The sequence below is a fragment of the Falco peregrinus genome, chromosome 2, assembly GCF_023634155.1.
Source record: "Falco peregrinus isolate bFalPer1 chromosome 2, bFalPer1.pri, whole genome shotgun sequence".
NCBI classification, from domain to species: domain Eukaryota; kingdom Metazoa; phylum Chordata; class Aves; order Falconiformes; family Falconidae; genus Falco; species Falco peregrinus.
Window position 1 is genome coordinate 79,348,353 of NC_073722.1, and position 24,928 is coordinate 79,373,280.

General features: G+C 36.8%; 1 protein-coding gene across 5 annotated transcripts in view; it reads left to right on the forward strand.

The window, feature by feature from the left end:
* GRIA2 (glutamate ionotropic receptor AMPA type subunit 2) overlaps positions 1-24,928 on the forward strand; it is a 96,486-nt gene that overhangs the window by 57,729 nt on the left and 13,829 nt on the right. For all 5 annotated transcript variants that reach the window (XR_008746039.1, XM_055797318.1, XM_055797315.1 and 2 more), the window contains exons 7-12: positions 12,198-12,365; positions 12,652-12,756; positions 13,473-13,583; positions 14,702-14,908; positions 15,410-15,780; positions 19,804-20,002. Coding sequence is in view for 4 of the 5 variants with exons in the window: in XM_055797318.1 (XP_055653293.1) it covers positions 12,198-12,365; positions 12,652-12,756; positions 13,473-13,583; positions 14,702-14,908; positions 15,410-15,780; positions 19,804-20,002 (1,161 nt within the window). In the remaining variant the exon portion in view is untranslated. The remainder of the gene's footprint in view (positions 1-12,197; positions 12,366-12,651; positions 12,757-13,472; positions 13,584-14,701; positions 14,909-15,409; positions 15,781-19,803; positions 20,003-24,928) is intronic.

Below are 24,928 nucleotides of genomic sequence, written 5' to 3' on the forward strand. Positions count from 1 at the left end.
TGGAAGAGTATATCAACATCTAACTTACTGAGCAGGTTAACTCACTCCATTTGTTCCTCCCGTGATCTTATGAACAACCTTTCTCCCCTTTTGGGTTTGAGGCAGTTATCTGAATTGTCTGTGGTTATAAATGAGCTTTTGCCACTAGTTCCCATGGAATCCAGGAAGCTGTCCTTGCAAATTCTGCATGAAACAGATAGGAAGGCTAATAGAAGCCCTGTATTACTAGCACAGAAATGGGAGGAGGTTACATGCCCCAAGCAGGTTATGTTATCCCTGGGATTGGAAATGATACCTCATTGCAGGCAATGGCTTTGCAGCTGTGCTGTATTATCTTGATTTTGTAATCCAAAAGGAAGTATACATTCATTTTACATTACAAAGTGCAAGTCAATGGAATATGGCTGAGTTGGCTTGACAAGACCTATCACAGCATCCATGTATAGTCCTGAAAACTGAGAAAGACACCTCTTCTAAGAAAAAGTACATTTCAAAGAAATGTGCTCTTCAAGAAAGGAAGACATTGTTGAAAACCTGTTCCACAAAGGCCCAGAAGACGACCGAGATCAAATTGTTTTAAAAGTGTATCTTCAGAATTTATAAAAAATTAATTATAAGGAAATGCAGTCTTGGGATACAGATGAGAAGAGACACTCATTTGTTGCTGCACTGTACCTGTGCTGATAAAACCCACAAGATTTAAAGATTAAGCAAGACACTTAAAATAGTGCTTTGCTGTCTGTTTAAAAAAGGTCTTATCTTTCAGAGGTAAAGCTGATATATTGTTTACCTCTGATAAATTTAAAATATATCTGTTGCAGCTGAGGTAGTTACCAGTTTCTGCATGCAATTCTAGAAGAGTTAGTAATCCTGGTAAACTTCTTTGTAAAGTACCAAACAAACCTGCTTTTAAAAGTACAAAGGCTTAATAATAAGAGGCTGAAATTCCCTTTTGACCCACTATTGTGTACTTACAAGTATTGCTGGGCTTTCTGAGCCTTAGTCTTGTGTCAGGCTGTTATGTCCAAGGCAAACCTTTTGCTGTTTGGAAGGACACTGAAGGACAGCACACCCATTCACATCCAAATGTTCCAACTTCCTAATCCAGTCTGTTTGGGGACAGCCTTTTGTATAATTCCAGAAAGAAGCTCAGTTTGTTCCTCTTGAAAGCTAGTGAGGTGTGATAAGTTGTACTGGGTTTGCATGGCAAGGGTTTGGTAGCAGGGGGACTACAGGGATGGCTTCTGTGAGAAGCTGCCAGAAGCTTCCCCCATGTGCGATGGAGCCAATACCAGCCAGCTCAGACGGACCCACCGCTGGCCAAGGTTGAGCCCATCAGTGATGGTGGTATCACCTCTGCGATAACATGTTTGAGAAGGGGAAAAAAATATCTGCACGACACAATTGTTTGCCTTCATCAGTTTCATGTTTTGAAGTCTCTTTTTATAGTCATCTAGTCTTTTAGAAAATTATCACAAAATCTATTTTTTCAAAGATAATGTGATTCCAGAATTTGAAGTGTTTGCGTAGTACTAAACAGTGTGTTGTTTATGATAAAATTGCAAAAGTTGAAAACTGCCTATGTGAAAGTGTAAGTCAGGAAGAGTGAAGCTTGTAATTGAAAGCTGATGGTTTAACTCCACTAGTGCTGCTTTACCTCAAGGATGGAATACAGAGAACCTGCAGAGAAATACAGAAGTACTTATTTACCTTGTAGAAATAATTAAAATTGAGATGACTCACTGATAATAGGAACAAAGAAGAGAACAGTGAAAACGCTTCTTCAAACTGAAAATTCAGAAAACATTTGGTCTAGATATAGAAGATAAAGCAAACGTACATTATTTGTACACAATACCTTCATTTTGAGGCATTCCTCTTATGATTGCAGTATGCTGGAAAATGTTTTTATAATACCAGGCATTTTAATAAAAATTATAGGTGATACTCTGTTGCAATTGCTACAGTATTAGTAGAAAAATATGATTGATTATGCCTGAATTCAAGTAGATTATAATGATTTATAAATAAAATCTTTAAAAAATTAGTTAATTTCAGTATTTATTATGTGATTTAATCAGGAAATGAACTGGGGGTGGGGTGGCTGGGGTTTTTTTATTATTTTTTTATTAAAGTGCCCTTGTAAAAACTGTAGATATGTGAATTTTTTCTGCCTACATTTTACAGTTGTCATGTTTTTGTTTCCTGGGCATAAAAAATATACAACTAGCAGTTGGTGTTCCAGGTACCTGGTTTCACTGGACTTTTGAATCCCAATATTCAACCTTCTCTAATTGCAAAAATATATATGAAAAATATGGATGTAAGAAAATTCAGTGTTAAAAGTCTTACTACTTTTTTAATAGCTTAAGGCTTTTTTGCATAAGCAGTCACTCATTCCAGCATAGTTGGTTTGTGTTTGGTTTTGTTTTTTTTAAAGAAGACTCAATTAACGAATGGAACATTTAGTCTGTGCAAGCAGTGGGTGGTTTGAGGCAGTATCTGCAGATTTGTCTCAGATGTACGGAGAGCCTATTGACCCAGATCCTTTGATCCTGCAAGTAAAAGTGGCTGTACTGTGCTAAAGCAACAGTATTTGCCAGACTTAGAAAACTACAGAGCCAAATCCTGATGTCCCTACGCAGCTCTGTTTCTTTGAATTTGAATCTACTTATTCTTAGTAATGGTAAGTGTCTAAGGAACTTCAGCCAACAAAGTGGATCTCTCCTGCCTGTTTTCCTGGGAACTCTTTATCACTTTTTTTTCAATTGGCAATTCACCTGAATATAGTTAATAGAAACAGAAGAGAGCTGCTATTCCTTCGTGCTCCATGTGTTCAGCAAGATGAGGCATAGCTCTGGCTTCACCAAGGCCAATGTCGTTTAGGACAGGAGAGCTTGGTGGAGCAAGGGGGATAAGAGAAGTGGGGGGTGATAAACGAAGCTGAAAGTAGTAGTAGTAGGAATGTGTCAGTCAAAAAAAAGGGGTTGGCAACAAGGGGAGTCTGCTGGGATATAGGTGAAAGGCACAGAAGGGTGGTGGCAGCTCGGAGCTGGGGAGGGGTCGGTCTGTATGGGGGGAGTAAGGGAGGAGGAGAAGCACTGAGCATCGCTTACATGAACAAGGAGAGGAGACACCGAGGGTTACTGCTGGGGCAGGGCTGGTACTGGAGACCAGTCCAAGGGGGTAGCTGCCCTGTACAGCCAATATGGGGTGGCACAAAAGCAAACATGGAGTGTTGATTAGTGTCTGACGGTAACTATTTCTTGGTAAAACCAGCAGCCTGGTAAGGTTGGTGTATTTAATTCTGTTAGCATTTGACTTGGAATTAGATCAGAGCAGACACGAGGAAGTGTTTCATCTTGAGACAAAAGGCAGATACTTGTGCTGGTTGGGGTACGTGAGAATTGATAATGAAAATGATTTAGTTTTGGGTGGTTATCTTTCTTCTTAAATGTAAGACTTAAATAATTGCCATTAGTTTTAAATGGCAGGTTTGGGAAATCTGTAGAACTGCAACATGTATGATAACTCAGATCGTGGGTGGTTTTTTTTCCTCCGCCCCCGTAAGTGGATTTGTGCAAGATGTATTGTACAGGTACACCTCCTACAGATTGTTACAGAGAACGGTGATGATCCAGAATATATTAAAACCAAATTAAAAGATCACTTAGTGTGGCTTTATTTAATAGGCTAGTCAGAAATTCAAATCTAAAGAATCTTTGTATTAAATTCCAATTTGGAATACTTTCTGTTGTAGTGTTGTTCAGCTTCTAGGGTAAATAATTTATTTCCAATAATCTATATAGGACTTTCTGTGGACTATGAGTAAAACAATACAGCTGAAGAGCCTAATGTAATTTTCAGGTTCTTACTATTCATGTAAGTATTGGTCATTTTATAAACCAGAATTATTTAATCTCTAAATTCTCTTCTACCATTTTCAGTAAATGCACCAACCATTAATTATTCTACTAGAAAATTATCTAAATACATTTTTATGATCATCTCAATAACTTTGTCTTGGTTAAAAGCTTAAATTTAAGGTATTTACCATCATTAATAATGCTTGGATGGCCATTTTTATCATAAAAAGAGCAGACATTTAAGACTATTTCAGTAAATATTTTAGTAAAAGCATTTTATATTTTAAAATTTATATCTGCTGTAAGTCATATGCTTATGGATTTATGGCTAACGTTAACTTTTAAAGAGGAAGTGACTTTTGTGATAAATTCCTGTGTTCTAAAGAGATTCAAAGTGTATTTTTAGGGTAAAGCAGTGAAAAAAAGAAAAACACCCCCACACACAAAACAGCAAACAACTACCACCCAAAAAAAGAAAACCAAACCACAAACCCACCACTTTAAACATTCATACTAGTTCTTTCAAATCCATTTCTTACAGCATGATTTTAACAGGGAAGTTGTTTGTCTTCCTATTTGTATGTTTTATTCTCATCTACTGCTTTAAATTTCCCTGCTTGGTCTGTTTTCACTGTTACAGTCACAGGCTTCAGGTTTTGCTGCTGTATCCCGCTGATTTTATCATGGTGAGGAGCAACATACTTTTCTCTAGCTTAGCCTTGAAGAAAAAGGTTTTTACGTATTCATAGGGTGACAATTTAAAAAGCATATGTTCTTTGTGTTTACAGTAAATTAAAGGTGATTTTTATCATCAGTGGCATTGCTGTTTTGCAAGTGCATTCAGTTTAAAGTTAATTACACAAATAATTGTAAAATCTTATTTATTTTGTCAGTATGTGTATCTTCCACAGGCAGTGGCATAGATCAGAAAACATCTTTTGTTTTACGGGTGAAATGCTGTGGGTTCATATCCAAATAATTGTTTTTATTATTTCTGTCAAGCTCTGTGGATTCAAATCCAAGTAATTGGGTTTAATTTTTTGTCAAGCTCTGTGTTTTTTGGAGATAGAAAGTTCACCAGGACTAAGCTTTAGGTTTGAGGATTAGGAGGGTTTAAAAAGCTTCCGGGAAAATGGAAAAGAATAGGTCAAGAATTAAGAGAGTTCGTAAGGAACTTAATAAAAAGAAGTGAGTTTAGGCTAGTAAACTTTTCAGCCATTGAGTAATGACTGGATATTTTAAGAAGCTCCGTGATTTGAGGTTCAAAGAAGTTGTTACACAAATATAGTGAATGTACAATTCACATTTGTGCAAATATGGAAATTATGATTAGAGTTGTTTCTGCCTTTATCATAAGGAGAAATTAGGTGTTCTGATTTATTTAGTTTTAATTATTTAGGCTTTTTTCAGAGGGAGGAGGAAAGGTATAAGGTAGAGTAAGAAGATACAGTGTGAAGATTTGCTTTAAGAGCTACTGTACTTCTCTTGTTTTCATACCTGATATTATTCTTTCTCATTAAGAAGTGTTTAAAGGAAAGATGTGTTTGTATTGCAGCACAGTATGACAGATTTAGAAAAAAAGACTACAGTTGTGAACAGTTTTCTGGTTTCCTTGTTTTGTTTTTAATACTAGCATGCAAGCTGCCATGTTTTTTTAAATGGCACTGGCTAGGAGAGCACCTTGCAGACCTTGGTGTCTGCTTCAGTATTTCACTGATTTTTAATTGCTTATACATGATTATTGGAGCAACAGCAAAATAAAAGCCTTGTCCAGCAGTGCACTGTGCTATGCCATCATTACTGAACACTCTCTGAGTGAGCAATATTGAGTAGTCTCACCAGCTGTGCGCTTCGGATCCATTTGCCATGATCAGCAGAAGCTGAGGCACTTCTGAAAGCATCTGTCCATCTTTCTGTGGGCACAGGTGGTTTAGTTGAAACAAAGGCGAAAGGATTTTGAAGATTGTGGGACATGGCAGAGATCTTTGCAATGCATTTTAGAAAATAAACGGGGCACAATGTTAGGTTAATTTGGCCTTCTGAACAATGGAAGGGATAAATTCCCACACAACTTTGCTATTAGCACTCCTGAAGGAGTGTAAGACATGCATGCTGACTTTCTGTTCTTTTGAATGGAAAAAGGTCTGGAACTTCAGGAGGTCCATATGCGGGTGCCATTAATAAGATCTGGCATTGTTCTGCTTCCTCCTGGAAGACAGAGCGTTTACTTTGTTGCTAAGACTTTTGTCCAGATCTGTAATTTTTTTCTTCTCTGACTTCTTTCTCATATTTTGAGGAAACATCTGTTTCACAGTACTGTTAGCTCTTCTTTTTTGCTATTGCATTACATCTCATGGAAGACCAAAGTACTTTAAAACCTCTGTCCTGAGTGTAAAATGAAGAAAAGAAGAAAAAGAGGGGAGGTGGAAGGTACCTGCACTCGTTTTTTCTGCTGAATTAGCAGCTCTGATGACTATAGTGAGAAGAGTGTTCTTCTGGTTTGGAAGTAATCTGGAGGGAGGAATTACAGTCCAGGAATCTCCTTCCTGTTAGACTGGCAGGTGAAGTAGGTAGAAAGGCCGAGCACCTTGGGGTTCCTAAATCTTGTGATCTTTGCTATAGTCAGTTTTGAAAGGAGTGAAAGAAGGTCGCTTTCCGTATAAGTACCCTGCAGTGGAAGTGTCAGGATAATTCAAGTGCCCTGTTCTTGCCAGCATCTGCTGGACCTGCTATGAACATGTCTTTGTAATAGGCATTAGGCTTCCTGGGATGTAGATCAGGCAGGAGCGTAGCTGATGGGCTAGAAACCAAAGCTGTTCTGGGTGTGACCAGAAAGCAGCACTTCTAAACCAAACAAGGAGATACCTGAAGAGCATAAACACATCACAAAATCAGCAGGTTTTCGTAAATTTTTCTAAGGTGTCAGGTTGCTTTAAGGCATACTTTGCATCTGCCCAAAACATTATGATGTTTCAGAGGAAAAATACCTATTGTTTGTTTAGCTCTTTTGTGCACACAGAATGCTTGATTTACATTTAAATAAAGGCTATCATCAAAATGTAAGTCAGTCAAACTCTATAATCTTTGGAAACAACATTTAATAAAGATAGTATATTTGTTAAGGTAAATAGGGCTTGATCTCGAACTCCCTCTTTACTGAGATTAATTTTAAAAAAAACTTTTTTAAAGGTCCGGTCATTTTACATTTTATTAATTTCTCATCCCCTTTTAGTCAGGACCAGGACTGTTATAAAAAAATGTACAAATAATCAGTTGATATTTCCAAATGTATTGCATATATATGCGATTATTTTCAGCTGGAAGCAAGTCTGTTGTAAAGGCTGCCATTTTTCACAAGAGCTTAATTCCGTTATAAAGATCAAAGAGGAATAAGCTGGAGTTCAGCCTCTCCTGGGCTCCCCGACCTCTGCCTCCTGTGTCTGGTGTTTTGAAACATGCCCATAGGTAACGGAGATGCATGCTCCTGTGCTTAAAGTCCATTTGCGTTTGAATGCAGCCAGCCCAACGTGCTGCTTCATACAGGCTCCCATTCATGCTAATGCCTGCACAGAACAAATGAGAACAATGTGTGATTATGGGCACAATTAAAAGCCATCTGGATTTACAATGACATTTAGTGTACAACATCTGACAACTACTCTTATTTCTATTGGAAGTAACAATTTGCATTCCTGTGCTCTGTCCTGACAGTATGCAGAGCATCACAGGAGATCCTGAAGGAGGTAGTTTCCTACCAATTAGTGAATTTTCCGCTGTTTCATCAGACCACTTTTCAATGTTTTCCAAAGTGTGTAATACTATCCATTCCGAAATAGCCTCCAGATATATTAATTAAAGACAGACCCTTAAGAAATAGGTGCTTGACTTGCACTAGTTTGACTACATGGAAAGTCACAAGAGGTAGTTACCTAATTCCTTTACTAGTTCTTGGCACATAAATTTGTCTCTCATTCTTTTTGCTTGCGGGTTTATATATGTATGTACCTATTTTTTTATCAAAATCAATTTTTTTAAATGTATAAAATATAAAAATGTAGGAGTGCTTCTATATATACAAATCTCTAGCAGGTACTTCTGAAATTACAAACAATTTGACAGAGTTTTGTGAATATTTTGACCAAAAAGTGCAATTATATACAAAGTACTATGAAAAGACAGTTTTGCTTTAGTGATAACTTACTAGTGTTCAAGTAGGGAAATACTTTGCTGTGGGAAAAATGCACGGAATTCATATGAGAGATTTTATTGAATATAATTATCAAAGCAAAATAAAGCTGTAACATATTAAAACAAGGGACTGTTTGATATCCCAATTTAGTCTGTGTATAGTGTAGTGAAGTATTACAAACAAGGTAAAAAAAATGTGTAGTGAACCACTGGAAAAATATTACTAGTATAGAGCAGTAAGCTGAATATTTAATATACTCACAACCTACAAGGACATACAGTTTGTATCTTCACTGCATGTGATGTACATTTGTTGGTACTAAAGTATATTTAAATTGTTTAAATCTAAGGAAAAATGCTAAACTTTTGCTTATACCTATTGATTCTACTCACCTGCTCTTGCAACAAAGAACATTTCCTGTATTACTTCTCTTTGAATCTTACCTCTCTCTAAGGGAAAACGTTTGTATGTGGTTTTAGACCTCTTTTCTCTTAACCTCTGTTGGTGACACAGTGTCCCTTCTGCTATTCCAATAACAGCCCCCACACATGGTGAGGAACATTCTCCTGTGCCTCTTTCAGACTGATTTCAGCCTTCTTGAACAGCGTTTCACCTGGACGTGCCGTTGTGGCAGAGGTCTCCCTAGTGTCTCGTATACTAGCAGGGCGTTCTTTGACTGCTGGTACAGTCTGCCCAAAATACCCTGTTACTGTGTTTGTATTTCTCGCTGTTGTGTTAGGTTAGGGCTGAATGGCGAATTCATAGTCCCCTTGAGTGGGTTTAATTCAGGTTTAGTGTGTCTATGGCACAAACATATGTATCTAAGCTGACCACCCTCGACTCCTCCAGTAGTCTCGGAAGCCACTGGAGATCAAATTAATGACATCTAAGGCATGAGTCATTTCATCTTAAAGTGGTGGCTTCATCTTAAAGGTGGCTAACAGGTCAAATGAAGCACACCTTAAAACGCTTGTTTCTCTTCTCTGGCTGTAAAAGAAACAATTAGTATGTCAAGGATAGATTTAGACATTGGAGATATTCCAATCCAGAAAAAAAAATCAACTTTTTTTTCTTCTTTTTTTGCATTTCTCTCTTCCACTGCCCAGGTATGTTCTTTTAATGTTGTATTTTAAATCTCTAAGCATATCTCTCAACTTTGTCTTCAGCACAGGGACAGCATTGGGTTAAATGCAGGACTAACAGCCTAACGTTACATCTTTTTGTAATACCTTACAGCTTTAAAATACATATACAAAAAAAATCTTTTGCTTCTGGTGGTGTCTCGTGCAATTTCATCTTCAGAAGATCCAGTTACTGGTTGTACAAAATAGGGTACTGGGCTTTTTAGTTAAGGATTTCTGGTATCTTCTCAATTACTGGAAAACAGCTAAAGTTAGAAAATTCAACATCCTGCCAGTTTTTCTTGAACAGTGCATGATTAATATCTTCTGCTTAGTCTGGGAGAACTTTGGTTTTACTTTTCAAATTCATCTTTGCAGTTGCAGCTTACAAATTTTATTAAGATCTATAGTACATTATAAATCTAAGTGGTTTCTCTTCTTGGCAATTAGTGCATTTATTTATTTAGAGAGAATTATTTTCATATGACGTGCGTGCAATCCGTGTTTCATAGCAAATAACATGAAGTTCTTAGGCTCTTCAGTGCATTATATTATAGTTCATAACCAGCTTATTATTATCATAATTCTAGAAATACGAGAAGTGAGATTATTTTTTGCCTATTCTTTGCCATGTTTTAATTAATACAGGTGATTCTGTAGGAAGTATAGGTTAGTACTTAGCCATTTTGTATTAAAGTTGCTGATTTAATCACGTAAAGTTGAAAGGAAGTGAAGTTAGGAGGTTTACACTGCTGTAAAACTAGTAGGCTGTAAGAGCCCATCCCACTTCCACAGAATAATATTCCAAATAGTGCTCCCACTTATTTTAATAGTGCAGATCAGGATGTGGATGCATCTCCAGTATAAAACAAAGTGAAGGAGGACAGAGCTAATGAATCCTTGAACTTAGGACAATTTTATTTGTTACACAGACACAAACACACACAGCCACCCCTCTGCACAAGCAGGTTGTCGGGCTGTCACTTCTTGTTTATGGCAACGAGTTCACTTTGGTTTAGTTTGTCAGCTTGACATCTATTCATTAAGCTACGGATAGTTTTAATGAGCCCCATGAAGGTTATTAGGAGCTGACAGTGTATGCAGAAAAAAGCAGTAAGAAATAATGCATGGGCTGTTTGCTTTCATGGCATCTCCAACAACACGAAGGTGTAAGATGCTTATAAAAGATTTTGAGATCCTTAGATTAAGGCTGACTTAAACTAAATTAAAGCATGTGGACTTTATGTATATGGTGATGTGTATACACGTACAGATATATATTGGTAGACAAAGCCCTACACAAACTGAATATATGACTGAGTTGTGAATATTCAGGCCAGTAATTACTTACTATAGAGTTAATATTCTTGAGATGATGCATTAAACATATCCCAATAACCAAATGAAACAGAATAACTGATTTAGATAGCACTGTAATATCTCAATTTCAAGCTCTTATTTTCTCTGCTACCTAAAGTATGTTTTGGTGGTTAATGTCCGTGCTGTATCCGAAGTTTCTTAAAAATGCTAGTGTGGAGGAATATGTTTCTGTACTGCAAAAAGCTACACTTAAAGAAACATTGCTTGTCAGTCCTAAATAAATGAGTCCGGGTCCTTTCCCTTCTCTCTGTTACCTTCTCTCCTCGTCCCGACATCCATGTCCACCACTTAATCACTGCTACTCCAGTAGTAGGAAGTAGTATCGGCTCCAGCCTGTCTTTCACTTCATTCTTCTGCTGTTCTGATCCCTTTAAAGATTTCCATACAAGTCACTGAGAGAACTTTCTTGAGAAGATTCATATTAATCACCCAGTAAGTTTTATATATCTGAAAAAAAAGAGTTCCACCTTCGTTTTCTTCCTTTCCAAGGTCTAACAATTGCGTACAGAAATAACCTCAATTCAGGAGCCTGCCTTGGTTACAAGAGCCTTCTGCATGACTTGATCTACCTAATTAAAATTCTCATTAAAGTCTGAGCCATTGAAGCAAAGAGCCAATATATCATTTCTCTCTGTTTTATAGTTTATATATTTTCAGCATCTAATAGCCTTCATAGGGATCATTGCATTCATTCATAAGGCTGTAAGAAGTTATATTCTGGCCCATATTTCCAAAACTGTCCCTTATATTTGACATAATTGCAGTGGTTTGGGCTCATAAAGCCCATACAACAAAGTCCTTGGTGTATGTGCACGTGTGGTTTCTGTTGAGTTCATTAGTCCAGCGACTGAAGAATTTTACATCTTAAGATAACCGCTTTTGACTGCTTAGCGCCAGTTCTGATGCATGCAGTCACAGGATTCCTCCCTGATGGCTCAAAAGTTGTAAAGCTCCTTAAATTGTGTCAGACTAGGAACATGGGGCTCTTCCTCACCAGTACTGCTCTTTGAGGGGCAGTACTTCTTCCAGACGTCTCCGCCCAAAATGTGGTTTTGCATGGTGTTGACAAGGTATTGCACACTTGAAAATAGCTACCCCTGAGTTTTTATATTTAACAAATAAGTTAAGCACACATATATACAAGTGTATGCTGCTTGCATTGTTGTGTATGTATGTGGGAGGAGATGGAGCCTAGAGATCTGTATATAAGTGCATCTCTGTGAAGAGTGTAATCAGAGGAACAGTTGCTTATTTTTAGAGGCTAAATCAACTTAAATAGTGGATTTTTTTTTTTTTTTTTGTCTTTCACCTCCATGGAGTTCCAGCCATATCTGCACACAGAAACGTGTCACACTTGTAGTGATAAAGAAATGTAATTCATACTGAAAACAGTTGTAAATCCTTCAATGTAGATTTATTAGCACTGCCTCTAACCGTTTTGATGGAGAACACTTCATTAATTTGTATAAATGCCCCTCAGAGGGTAGTGACCTCCAAACTAAAGAAAAACTGGTCTGAATTCAAGTATATCTTTTTGTTTTTATTTTTAATGTTTCTGTGTTTAAGGGATTAGCAAAGGTATGGGAAGGTATAGTGAACCCGAAGCTGGTTTTTTAATTAAATATTTTCACTTCTTTTCAGTATACATCTGCTCTGACCTATGATGCTGTTCAAGTGATGACAGAAGCTTTCCGTAATTTGCGTAAACAGAGGATTGAGATTTCCAGAAGAGGAAATGCTGGAGATTGTCTTGCAAATCCAGCTGTACCCTGGGGTCATGGTGTAGAAATAGAAAGGGCATTGAAACAGGTAGCTTCCCTGGAGTGAATGCTGGAATGAGTGCATGTGTGAAGTTCTCTATAAATGCTTGAAATAAAGCTTGCAGCCTCCTAACCAGCCTGGATCTGGCTGGGAATAACGTGGAACTGAGCTCCTCAGGAACGTGTCTCATACTAAGATAACATACTGTGTTTGGAAAAGAGTCTAAACTGGATATTTTTGAAATAGCAGTAATCATTGATGGAAATACAAAATGCATTTTCTAAAAAAGAAACAAAACTTAATTCTTCTACTACTTTCATCTTCGTCTATATAGGTTCAGGTGGAAGGTCTAACAGGAAATATAAAGTTTGATCAGAATGGAAAGAGAATCAATTTTACAATAAACATCATGGAACTCAAAAGTACTGGTCCTCGGAAGGTAATTTGAATTGTCTTACAGTGTCTTTAAAGGTTTTATGGTGCTAAGCAACAGGTTAAGGTAGGTAGTGAAACACTACAGATTAATTAAAGCATGAGTTGTGATAATATTTATCCATAGGTGTATTCCACAACCGTCTTGCAGAACAAAGTAAAAATATGTATTATTTCTTTCTAACCAATACAAGTTGTTCTTTCTGGTAAGTACTACATAAGAATATTTTTTCTTTCAGTTTTGTGGATTAAACTTTTTGCTTTCTGATCTGAATTGCTAAATGTGAGCCAGTATTTGGGGAAATATGCTTCTGAATGACAAATGCCGAATCAGCTTTTCAGCGATGTTTCTTTAAATGCGATTATCTTTCTGCTCTAATTCCAAACCTTTCAGGAAAAGCCAGTTTCTCATGTCTTCCAAATCGGGAGTATTTCGTAACCTGTTCAATCGTACAGTGTGTGATGCTGATACTAAAACCTGTTAATATGTGAATAAAAATGGTATACCTGTGTTAGATAAATTAATGTGAACAAATATTATTAGTTCAATCCTTTTATTATCTGTTATAGTCTTTAACTCTATAAATGGAAATACTTACACTGGTAAATCCATAGCTAAAATAGTTTGTAAGCTTAAATTGAGGGTATAGCAATAATATGTTTCACCTTTTCTATGAAAGTTCATGTTCACTAGTGTCTGTGCATCCTATAAACTCTCTTTAGATTGGATATTGGAGTGAAGTGGACAAAATGGTTGTGAATCCTCTTGATGGCCCTCTTGGAAATGAATCTTCAGGACTAGAGAATAAGACTATTATTGTCACCACTATTTTGGTAATTAACCTCGTATTTTGTCAGAAGACAGTCTGTCCTACAGTGATTTGTTTCTCGTCATTGTGTTAGTTTAAATATACTGTCTTTTTATTATTTGAGGTTGTGACCTGTTACTCATTATGATACATAAATAAAATGTGAACATTAAGGAAATGTGCTTCAGTATGCAGTTTTATTGTGTAGAAGAAAAGTTGTCATTGATTTAACATTCTAGAAAACTAAAATTTTCAGACCTGAAAATGGAAATTTAATACCTGCTTTCAAAGGAGAGGTGCTTTGTCTGAGAGCAGAAACATAGTTTTAGAGAACAGATTTTGCCAAACAGTGAAGAGACTGGTTCTTATGTTTCAGAATTATAGCTACTGTGGATTGGTGAAGTGTAAAATAAAACATTAAAAGTTGTATTCTAGTTGTCTAGAAAATTAACATCATGTACTGCCACAGAACAGCATGTTTCCGGAAGTTACACAGCTTCTTCACCAGTTTGGACAAGTCACAGGCTAGCGTAGGAATTTCACTGAATGCAAGAATAGTTAGGTAACAACTGAGCAAAGAGGAGATACGTTACTTTAATGCAATTTATGACTCATCAGCAGTTTTGCTGATGATAGAACTTTTCTGTGTAGTTACAGATACCTTAACGTATTGTTTGTGTAGTAATTCAATAAAGATATAGCTTGGAGAGCCTCAAGTATTTTCCCAGGAAGGGATGTGGTTGTGAAATAGGAAAGAATTTTCTTGTATTAAGACCACAAGAAAAGCGACTAAATATCTTTGCCTTCTTCCATTCAAACTGTGTGAGCGAAAGAAACTGATTTTGGAACTTTTTCTTCTCTGAATAACTCCTGTTAACATTCATGGTCATTATTAACATACTGCTGGGAATCACTATACCTGTAAGTATCGTTATTTGTGTATGGCTGTGGAGAATGCAGCTTTTAAATGTGTTAAGGACATGTCACACTAATAATTAATAGCTAACATATACATAGCATATATGATTCAGATGTTACCTTCTCTCTTTTTGTCACATGTAAAAGGAAACATTAATCTATGACTTGCACAACTGAAATTTTTGTCTCTTTACCAAGTAGCTAAGGCAAGTTCTTTCTATGCAGGAGTCCCCATACGTCATGATGAAGAAAAATCATGAAATGCTTGAAGGAAATGATCGATATGAGGGCTATTGTGTGGACTTAGCTACAGAAATTGCTAAACACTGTGGATTCAAGTATAAGCTCACAATTGTTGGGGATGGCAAGTATGGGGCAAGGGATGCAGACACGAAAATCTGGAATGGGATGGTTGGAGAACTTGTTTATGGGGTAAGAAAATCTTTTATTATAAAGCCATTAAAGATGACTAATGGAAGGAGTGGAGTTCGGATTAGTTTTCTCTGTAGAATAGAGGAAAATTGTGTAACTCCTTTAATAGAGAATTAGTAGGTTGTATTGACATGAAAAATTTTGAAAGCAAAGCATGGAGTTAGATTTTAAATGCAAATGAGGTTGGGAGGAAGTGACTGCATGTTTCATCTTTCTGAGCAAGTGAAAGATAATGTACGTTACTAACACTTTTAAATGTCATATGCTTTTAAAAGTGCGTGTGTAAAAAGGGAAGCTTGGAATTTGCCAACCATGTGATTATATGTATTGCAGTGAGAAGAGTTCCAACTAAAAATTTCTGAAATTCTCCGTAAGACATTCTTGGTGAAATGAATGTCGCTGGCATCTCCGCTCTATTTTCCATTTGTGAAACGCAATAGAAACTAAACCATTCTTTGGTCATCGTATTAGCTATTACTTGCTTTTTTTCTTCCTTTACAGAAAGCCGATATTGCAATCGCTCCATTAACTATAACATTGGTGAGAGAAGAGGTGATTGACTTCTCAAAGCCCTTTATGAGCCTGGGGATATCAATAATGATCAAGAAGCCTCAGAAGTCCAAGCCAGGAGTGTTTTCATTTCTTGATCCGTTAGCGTATGAAATCTGGATGTGCATTGTTTTTGCCTACATTGGGGTCAGTGTAGTTTTATTCCTGGTCAGCAGATTTAGCCCATATGAGTGGCACACTGAGGAATTTGAAGATGGAAGAGAAACACAAACTAATGAATCAACTAATGAATTTGGGATATTTAATAGTCTCTGGTTTTCCCTGGGTGCCTTTATGCAGCAAGGATGCGATATTTCGCCAAGGTTGGTTACTCACCCATTTCAACTTTGTGCGTTTTTGGTCTCAGCCATCTCAGTGGGAGGAGGTTCATGGTGCATATATTTTCACTCTCAGAAAAAAAAAATGAATCGCTCTTTTTTTTCCCCTCCCTCAAATCACAAAAGTCCTTGAAATACCGGCAGTTGTCTGTGACGTAAGGTCATGATGTGTTTGATCGATACTGTCTTAATGTCGATCGTACATTTGCCAAGTGAAGTTATATACACCATGCAGAGACTGTAAAATGCATAAGGTTCAAGTCATTCCATGCCTTCTTGGAGGGGTACCGTGTTTTTGCTGCATATTCCCATTTTACAGTTGACAGTGCTTATTGTTCACAACAACTGTAATGGGAAAAAAGGGTAACACACTAGTCACAACCTACGCAGGAAGCACTTTCCCTCTAAAACTCACTGCATATTATAACACAGTTATTAACCCACTGGTTTTCTATTGGAGAGCCTTCTGTTGGAGAGAACTGAATTAAAAATCATGTGATGGCTCCAATTTCATGTGAATAGTTGCAAAACGCTGCTGTTTTTCCATGGCCTAGTTCTAGAAAAGTCGCAAAGGAAGTGGCTTAAATGAATTTGAAGGTCCGTTTTATGAATGCATAATTCCTCATGGATTTTCACCTACTTTATAAGGGACAACTGTAAAGCACTTAACTTAATTTCTTTGCAGCTCATTAAACATTCTATTTCCCTTGTGCAGAAGTGGTTCTAGCCTTGAGTCAGCAAAGTGGTAAGTAGGTAGGTAAACAGCTACTTGCTGCTCGAAGGAACTATAGTAACAAGTGAAATAGGGGCAACTGGGTTGAAGGAAATCAAATCAGAAGACCTACCTAATTATACTAAGCAATTTCACTTTCTTCCAAACAACCTAAAGAGAGACAGGGGACAGGTCAATTTCTGGCAGGTCTAGTGGCTAGTGTGCAAAATAAATTACACCAAGGGAGCACTTCTTAGAAGCTGTGCATCCCAAAAGGCAGCAGCAGGTTTTCAAGTTGTTCTACTGCAGAAATAGCAGAGCATTTCTTATCTGAGAACTTCAGCAACTCTGTGTAAAAGCTGGCATATCACCGTGAGATATGGCAGCTCTTATGATGGAAGACACGATGCATTTGGCATATAATACAGTAAGAACTGTATACAAGAAATAAGGCAGTGAAGAGAAAGCAAATTGTTTCAGGTCATGACAAGCTGATAATTTCAGTCCTGTGGGGTTTTTGTGTCGATTACATACTTCACAGGTTTAGTTGTCTGCAAAGTCCTCTATTAGCTACAAAATTATTGTTATTAAATCAAGGCCACAGTAGAATAATGATCTGTTGGCTTTTTTATCACTGATTTACTGGCTATTGAGGCATGACAAATGTTGTGCACAGTTTGGTAACTTTTCAAAGGTGATGTAAGAATAATGATACTAAATAGTCATAAAAGGCGCACAAAACTCAATTTTGAGATTCAAGGTTTAGTTTGTCAATGTTTAGTAAACAGCACTTTATTTCATTACAAACATTTTTGAGGAAAGGGGTTAGTTTGTGCATGATCTGTTGATTATAAAAAGAGAGAAGGGCTGAAAACACCTCAGTTACTTTTGTTCTTGCACCAAAACTATCACTATGGAATTTAAACTCCCCAGCAAATGAAACGGAATAGATATGAAAATTACTGTCTTCAGGCATCAGCAAAATAGCTTTGTGAAGTTAAATTTTGCACTATTTAACTACTGTCATTAATGAAAATGACAACCACTGTAAGAATCTTAGAGCAGGCAAGTAACTAGGGCTTCTTGACTCTGAAACAGAAGGTGATGCTGAGTAAGGCTGGACCACCTGGATCCTGGTCTGCAATAGCAGTCCCTGTGTCACTATCAAGGGGGGCACAGAAACTGTAGTGCAGAACAGAATAAGATATTATATGATAGTGCTGACTTATAGCAGAGTTTTCCTCATCTTTTTGGAGATGTGAGTGTACTCTCAGTACTGCCATACAATAAATACCTTTGTAAGTATAAGATGTGGTGCACAAATTTAGGTAATTGTGCACAGAAATTAGTATTTGATGACCTGATGAATGAGGTGCTTGTAAAGTGGGAGTTCATACTAGCATATAATTATCAGTCTTCAGAAACTTTTTGAAATGTACATAAAAAAGGAATGATTTATTTAACTGGGATGGACCTTATGGGAAAATTTTGAATATAAATGACACTCATAAAATTTTTACTTCTACAGTGTCATGTGGCAGCATAATGTCTGGAATAGCATTTCATTTATTCTTTTTTTACAAAGTCGGTGGCAGCTTTGTTTGCCGACATGGGCTTTTGGAGATTATTGTAATTTATAGCAGGTGTCATCTATACAATATAAAGTGCCATAAAATTGGTGATTATTAAATACATATTGTCAGAGATTTTACCTTTCAAATATGTATTTACAGTATAGTTCAATCTTTTAATTGTAGAATTATTTTATACTGAGATTACCTCCGTGTCAAAATAAGTATGTGATATTTTTTCAAAGGTGACAAAATTTGTTTGCAGATTAATCTCAGTTTAGAAGGAGTTTGAAAGTTTTTTTCTAAGGTCCTTTTTAATAACATCTTCTGGACCTTACCTGACTTGATTTTCATGTAGTAGAGTGAATTAGTGAGTCTGTTGTGACATGGAATAAATCTCTTAATGTCTGAATTATTACAGATATTTTATACACTAGCAATTAGTAAAAATGGTTTGTCTAGAATTGGTTCTATTTATTTTTTTCCCAGTTTAATAAGTCACCTTGTACATAACTATCATGTTTAAATGTGCGTGTATATATATATATGTATATATAGAGAGGGAGAGAGTTACATCTCTCTATCTCTCTCTATATATATTCTGTGCCAGAGTTAGTTTGAGGTCTCATTCACGATACAGTAGGCTGGGTGAGTGATTTGTAATTTGTTTACTTAATAGATAGAGGAGACATATCAAGACATACCTAAGCTACTGCAACGCCTTAGTACTAGACTTTCAACTACATGCACATTTCTGCCAAATAATTAAGCACATCTCCAAAGATTATGTACTCCTTCCTATAATGTCTTGTTTGGAAACAAAGTAGTAAGTAATTTCAAAGTTTAAAGGATCATTTTAAAAAAGTCAAGCTTGACAATAATGCAGTATCAATATTTCTCTACTATATAGTTTTCTAGTATTGAAACTCATTGAATTTCTTTAGTTGTGTGTTCTATACTGTTTCAAATATTTTCTTGAGTTCTCTTTTCTTCTCTCTTCTTGAGCAGGAGATGCAAAACAAAGATCCATAAGAGCCCAGCTGCTGCAGTTAAAAACATCAGATTATTATTATTTAAAAATATACTTTCTTCACCATTTTTCTGTACTATCACTGATTGTTTCACGTCTAGTCCCCAGTCTGTTAAATGCTTGTATCTTTCAAAAGTTGTGTGCACTTTTTAGTTTATGGGTATTCCTTGGGCCAGTTTTTATTGCAAATAATGCTATTTGTTTCTTAGCATAGATTATCCAGAGCAGCATAAACCATTGTTTTGTGGAAATCAGTGTTTGTCTGAATGTCTTAGGAAAATAGGCACTTAATTAATAAGTGCATACTGATTTGTCTGAAAACACTGTTTCACTGATTTTGTTTGATCCTTTTCATAACGTCACACAAATTCACTTTGGAGGCAATGACGAGCTTACGTGTTCAGTATAGCACATTATGATGGGAGCAGTTTCCTTTCAGGGTGTTCCGAACTTTGAAGAACTGGATCACTAAATTCTCCCTAAAGTAAACTCTGGAGTCCTGATTTCAGCAAAGTCCAGGAGATGTAGTGGAGTATGCCTTGATTTCCCATCTGATTAGTATGCAGAGCTGTGCTATGAGATAGCCTGAAACCCTTCCCTATAGTATAATGCATCATTTGCATAAAACTGATATTATGTGTTCCTTTTTAGGACTTTCATTTCACTTTACAAATCCATTTCATACTTGTTATTAGATCCCTGTCTGGGCGCATTGTTGGAGGTGTGTGGTGGTTCTTTACCCTCATCATAATCTCATCCTACACGGCTAACTTAGCTGCCTTCCTGACGGTTGAGAGGATGGTGTCTCCCATTGAAAGTGCAGAGGATCTTTCCAAGCAAACAGAAATTGCTTATGGGACATTAGATTCTGGCTCCACTAAAGAGTTTTTTAGGGTAAGAATTTCTGCTTTTTAGATTTGTTTCATTTTGAATAGGTCTTTGCTCATGTAAACATGTTTTTCTTAGGCTTTATTAAAAGGTTGCTATAAAAACGTGGCATGTGCAGCCTAACTCACAAGTATAAGTAATTTTATTTATTCATTGTCGTTAACATTTTTTTATCTATATATAAATAGAAGGGTCATGTTATAAGTATGTGAAGCAAAAGTGGCTGCAAGGAATTACCTAAAAAATATTCCACTGTAAAGTAAAAAACAAGGTATGTTCAGAGAAGGGAGTTGATGTCATTCATCTACTTAATAGCTGTGGCATATTTTAGGTAGTCATGCAGTGAAGAGGGACACGGGAAGGTGCACAGTCATGTTTTAATAAGTATTTCACATGATTTTTCAGGCTTGCAGATGGGGAATGGGATACAACCCTTTTATCTGCTGCAGTAAATCCATGCCTGCTTTTAAAAACAGTTGCTGTTTGTATTTGCACTACAGTGATGCCTTGGAAGCCTGTCAGTCCTCACCTTACACCTCTGTGTATTTCGGTTTTAAAAATGCATGAGACTTCCGATGTGTGAGTCTCAGGCTGCCCTTGAGACACCAGCTAACGGGGTGAAATCCATCCAGCAAATGAGTAAGACACTAAGGCTGCTGAGAAAAACACCGTGATGGTTTTGCCCTGTGTGTACTCTGCGTGTCTCTCCCTGTACGGTGAAAGTGGATATGAAGTGCTAGATACGAAAACCCTGATGTCTTCATGTTTTTGAATGGACGGTGACAGTGTTAGGTTTCAACAAAATGTATTTTCAAATGGTTATAAATATTGTGTTTACATTTCAAACATAGCCTGCCATGAAAGTGAAATGAAACAAGTTCTCATAAATATTTTTTTAATGTACTTTATAGTTAGAGCAGTAACTGCTAGATTATGGTTTTCACTTGATCCTGTAATGCATACTTAACTGGTAACACACTAAATAGGAATAATGCTTGTTTCAACTGTAGAAAAGCATTGTTTTCTGATTTTAATGGTAAGTCCAGTAATAAGACTTGCTGCTGATTGCATTCCTGTTGGCTAAACCAAAATTAAGATCAGGTGTGTAAGCTAGTAAAAATGAGATTGGGTTTCTGCGGAGTGTTTAGAACCATGCAAGCATGTGTTTCTGGTTTTGTGAGCACATAAACCTTTCAGATCATGGCTATACTGGGGATGGAATGTGAGCTAACAACAGGTCAGTTCTTCTGAATAGTTGTTCTTTAGAGATTTTTAAGCTTTCTTTTAAAACAAAAAACATTTCGATGTGCATCCATCTGTATGTAGTTCTTGTGCTCCTAGCACATGTATACATCTTTACAATTACACGTTTATACAACTAGTGTTCCTGATGATTACCTGAGCATTAATAACTTATTTTTGAAAAGATCAGGTGGAGGTTTTGTGGGGGCATAGTCTTCACATTTTGTTAAGTTACCTTTGACTCCGCACAAATAAGGGTATAATAATCTCTGGAAATTTCATCTCAGCAATTTCTATCAGAAACAATTGGGTGCATTATGTGTAATGTAACTCCTTAGCCTGAAGGTTTTATGTAATATTTGCTAAAAATCACTTAAACTTGCACAGTTATTCTTCAAGAAATAACAGCTGTCAGAATTTCTTTCTAGAAGACCTGAAACTCAAGTTTCAAGAGTGAAACTCTCTCTGCTGAAGGTAATGTGCAAGCAGTCTCTAGCATTAAGGAGACCAAAACTTCACCCAGACCATTTCTGTATGGTGACTGGATTGGAGAGGCTGTGTGATTTTATATGACCTGAAATTTGGACTCAAATCCTTTGAACAGCTGGAAACAACTTGGGTATTTTTCTAGAAGCAATCTAAAGTGGACTGGCTTTTTCTGTGTCACTGTCATGAGTTAAAAGAAACATCTAGGTTTTTTTTTTAGTTGGTCTGTTTTCTCTTTAAGAAGTGACATTATTTTCAAGTTTGTTTTCTATTAGTGGAATGTGTATTGGACCTAAATCTTTACTAGTAGAGCCCCAATTCCTGGAAATGCACAAAATTAACCATCATTGTATGCTGGGGCTGAGAATAGTAAATGGGATTTTCTTTGCTACTAGAGCATGTTTTCTGATAATACTTTACACAAGTGAAAAAGAGATGTTCCTCAGCATTTTCTAAAAAGGAATTCTCAGCAATAAGCTAGATGGTGAAAGTTAGCTGAAGAATCCTACCCTGAATAGCTGAATGCATGTATGTGATGTTGATTGAATGAGGTGAGTTCAAGACTTTGTCCAGCTTCTATGACAGCTTAAATGACATGAACTCGTTGAGATTCTGTTAGTTTCGGTATGTCAGGGATGTCACATTAGCTTGTTCTGTTTTGGTTTAGGATTCTAGTTTTTCAGCCACATACGGTAAGTACGTAGAAGTTCATGTCTGCAGTGGCTGTGGCTGGCTCCAGTGGCTAATGGTGAGTAGTCATCCAGGTATAGGTTAGAAAAAACCAGGTGGAGGAAAGCTCTAGTGGCTTACCACACACCCTGCAGACAATATGGGAGGAGGAATATAAGCCAGTCCGTATCACTTGACTTGGAGATCATCATTACAGCCTTGGTAATCATGACAAAAGATGTATTGCCTTTGCACCGTACCCTATTTCAGGTGTGTACTCCCTAACTTTAAAGGCAGTACAGACTAGTAGGAGACGTTCTCGCCAGCAATGAGTAGAGCATCAGTTGGCACTGAATCAAGAAATGTAACTGAGAAAAAAGAGGTGAAAAGGCATTGTACACTAGTTCCTGCTGCTGCTTTAAGATAAGAAACAGAGGTTTGGTACATCCCGCATAGAAAATATCAGTGCAAAACCAATGGACTTAACAGTATTTTAAAAAGAAAAAAAGAAAAAGGTAATGACAGAATTTTGCTGAGCAGTAAACATCAGCACAAACCTATTACTTCTTAGTAATAATGTTATAAACACACTATTTTTCTTTAATGGCAGATCAGTCAGGTCGCTTAATAGTATATTTGAAAACTACCAGAATGTCTCTTGGTTTTCCTTGGGAGATCTCAGAGTTGCTACTGGCAGAACTGCAAGTACGATCCAAGTCTTCAGAGTTCTGTTCCACTGGGTTGGGATACTTACCACTCCTGACACTTGCTAGTGCCTCTTGTCTTAGGCAGAGGAGTTTTTTAGAATTTTTAGTGCAACTGAAAGCCTAAACAGAGATACACAGTGCACTGCTGTTGCATTTTCTCTTGGGTTTACAACCTGAAGTAACAGACAAAACATTGAAGAAAATGTGTGTGGCTGTGGTTTTTCAGAAGCGCGTCGTTTTTCTCAAAGCAGTAGTGGATTGTAGTGGTGAGAATGTGACAAGCACAGCTTGGAAGATTCAGGAGTCATTTCAGTTGATCTTGTACAGGCAAATCATCTCTATAATTGTCAGATCACAGATACTACTTGATGGAGCAGGAGATGGTGGGGCAGTGGAATTGCATCACTGTGGTACGTACTAGCGATGCTACCCATGGTCACACAGTATTTTTACCTGCAGTGATTTCTCAGCAGCTGCTGTAAATGCAGTTGATGCGCATTAGGCAATACACACAACTGAACTTCGAAGGGGAAAAAAGTCACAAACCAAGGAGACAGCTTACTGCTTACCTAACACTGCAGAAATTAATTTGAAAGCATTTTCTATATGTGTTAACTCCTGAAGTTGCTTTGCTTAATTTCATGGGTTATGGCACTGGAAGAAAGAAACAAAGTACAACTGCGTAAGTATGCAAGCTTGACGTTCACTGAAACTATTCCATGCTTTTCACCTGCTTGAAGGCGTATTGAAAATTAACGTCAAAGGGATACAAAGAGGACAGAAACTAATGACTTCTGCAATTCAGTTGTGTTTTTGCTGTATGCCTAGCTCTGTTCATCAAAAAAATGTACAAATGTGATAGACAAATCAATCATGCTTCCTTTTTTTCCACTTTTAAAGATGAACTGTGGCTATTAGTCCCATGTGTAAGGTAAGAAGGCAGCTCCAAAAGAAAAAGTGACGTACAGAGCAGTAATTAGACTAATTTACATTCTCCCTGTCTGCATTAGTTTTTATTGAAAATCTTTTTTTTATATATACGTGCCTGTTTTTGAACCAACAGCGTGACATTGTCAGACCAATCTGTTTCATTCTGGTTTTATGGTCTTTCAGAGTAGATCCTCTGCCAAAGTAAAAGCAAGCAGAACTGCTCCAAAACAAAGAAATAATATTTAGCTTTGACTGAAAAGACTATGCAAGAGTTGCTTATTCTTGGTTAAGAGGCAGGAGTTCCAGAACCAAAAGTTGGACAAGGAAAAAATGCCAAAAGGATGATAATCCTTGCTGGTTTATAAAGAAATATTCTTCCCTATTGCTGAGGAGACCCCTCAAGTTGTTTCTCCTGCAAAAGTTGTCTGTTGAGAGGCAAAGAAAATGTGGCCTGAAGATCAATAGTACTGAATTTTTCTGAGGATCTTCAAGACAGTCCAGTGCCACTAGATTTATGAGTACTTTGATTATATTTTTTTTTTAATTTATAAAGGTATTTAAATTGATGATTGTATTACAAGAGGTTATGCACAAAAGGAAGTATAGCACAGTCTGGTCTGTCTTTACACTCATCAAGGTATTCAAGCTTCTAAAAAATCCTTACAGGAGATCTCTAAAACCAGTGAGAATTTTTTTTTTTTTAAATGGAATTGAGGTAAAAAACTATCACTCGTACCTCAGCCTCAGTTTTTGAAGTTTGAGATGCAGAAGAATTGTAGAACGTATGTTTCCAGAGTTAAATTTTGACTAGTGCCCCAGCAGCCTTTGAGAGAAGAAGGAAACAAAAGGCTCAGTTATAAATCTCCTGTAACGTTCACCACAAACTCTACTTGGTACA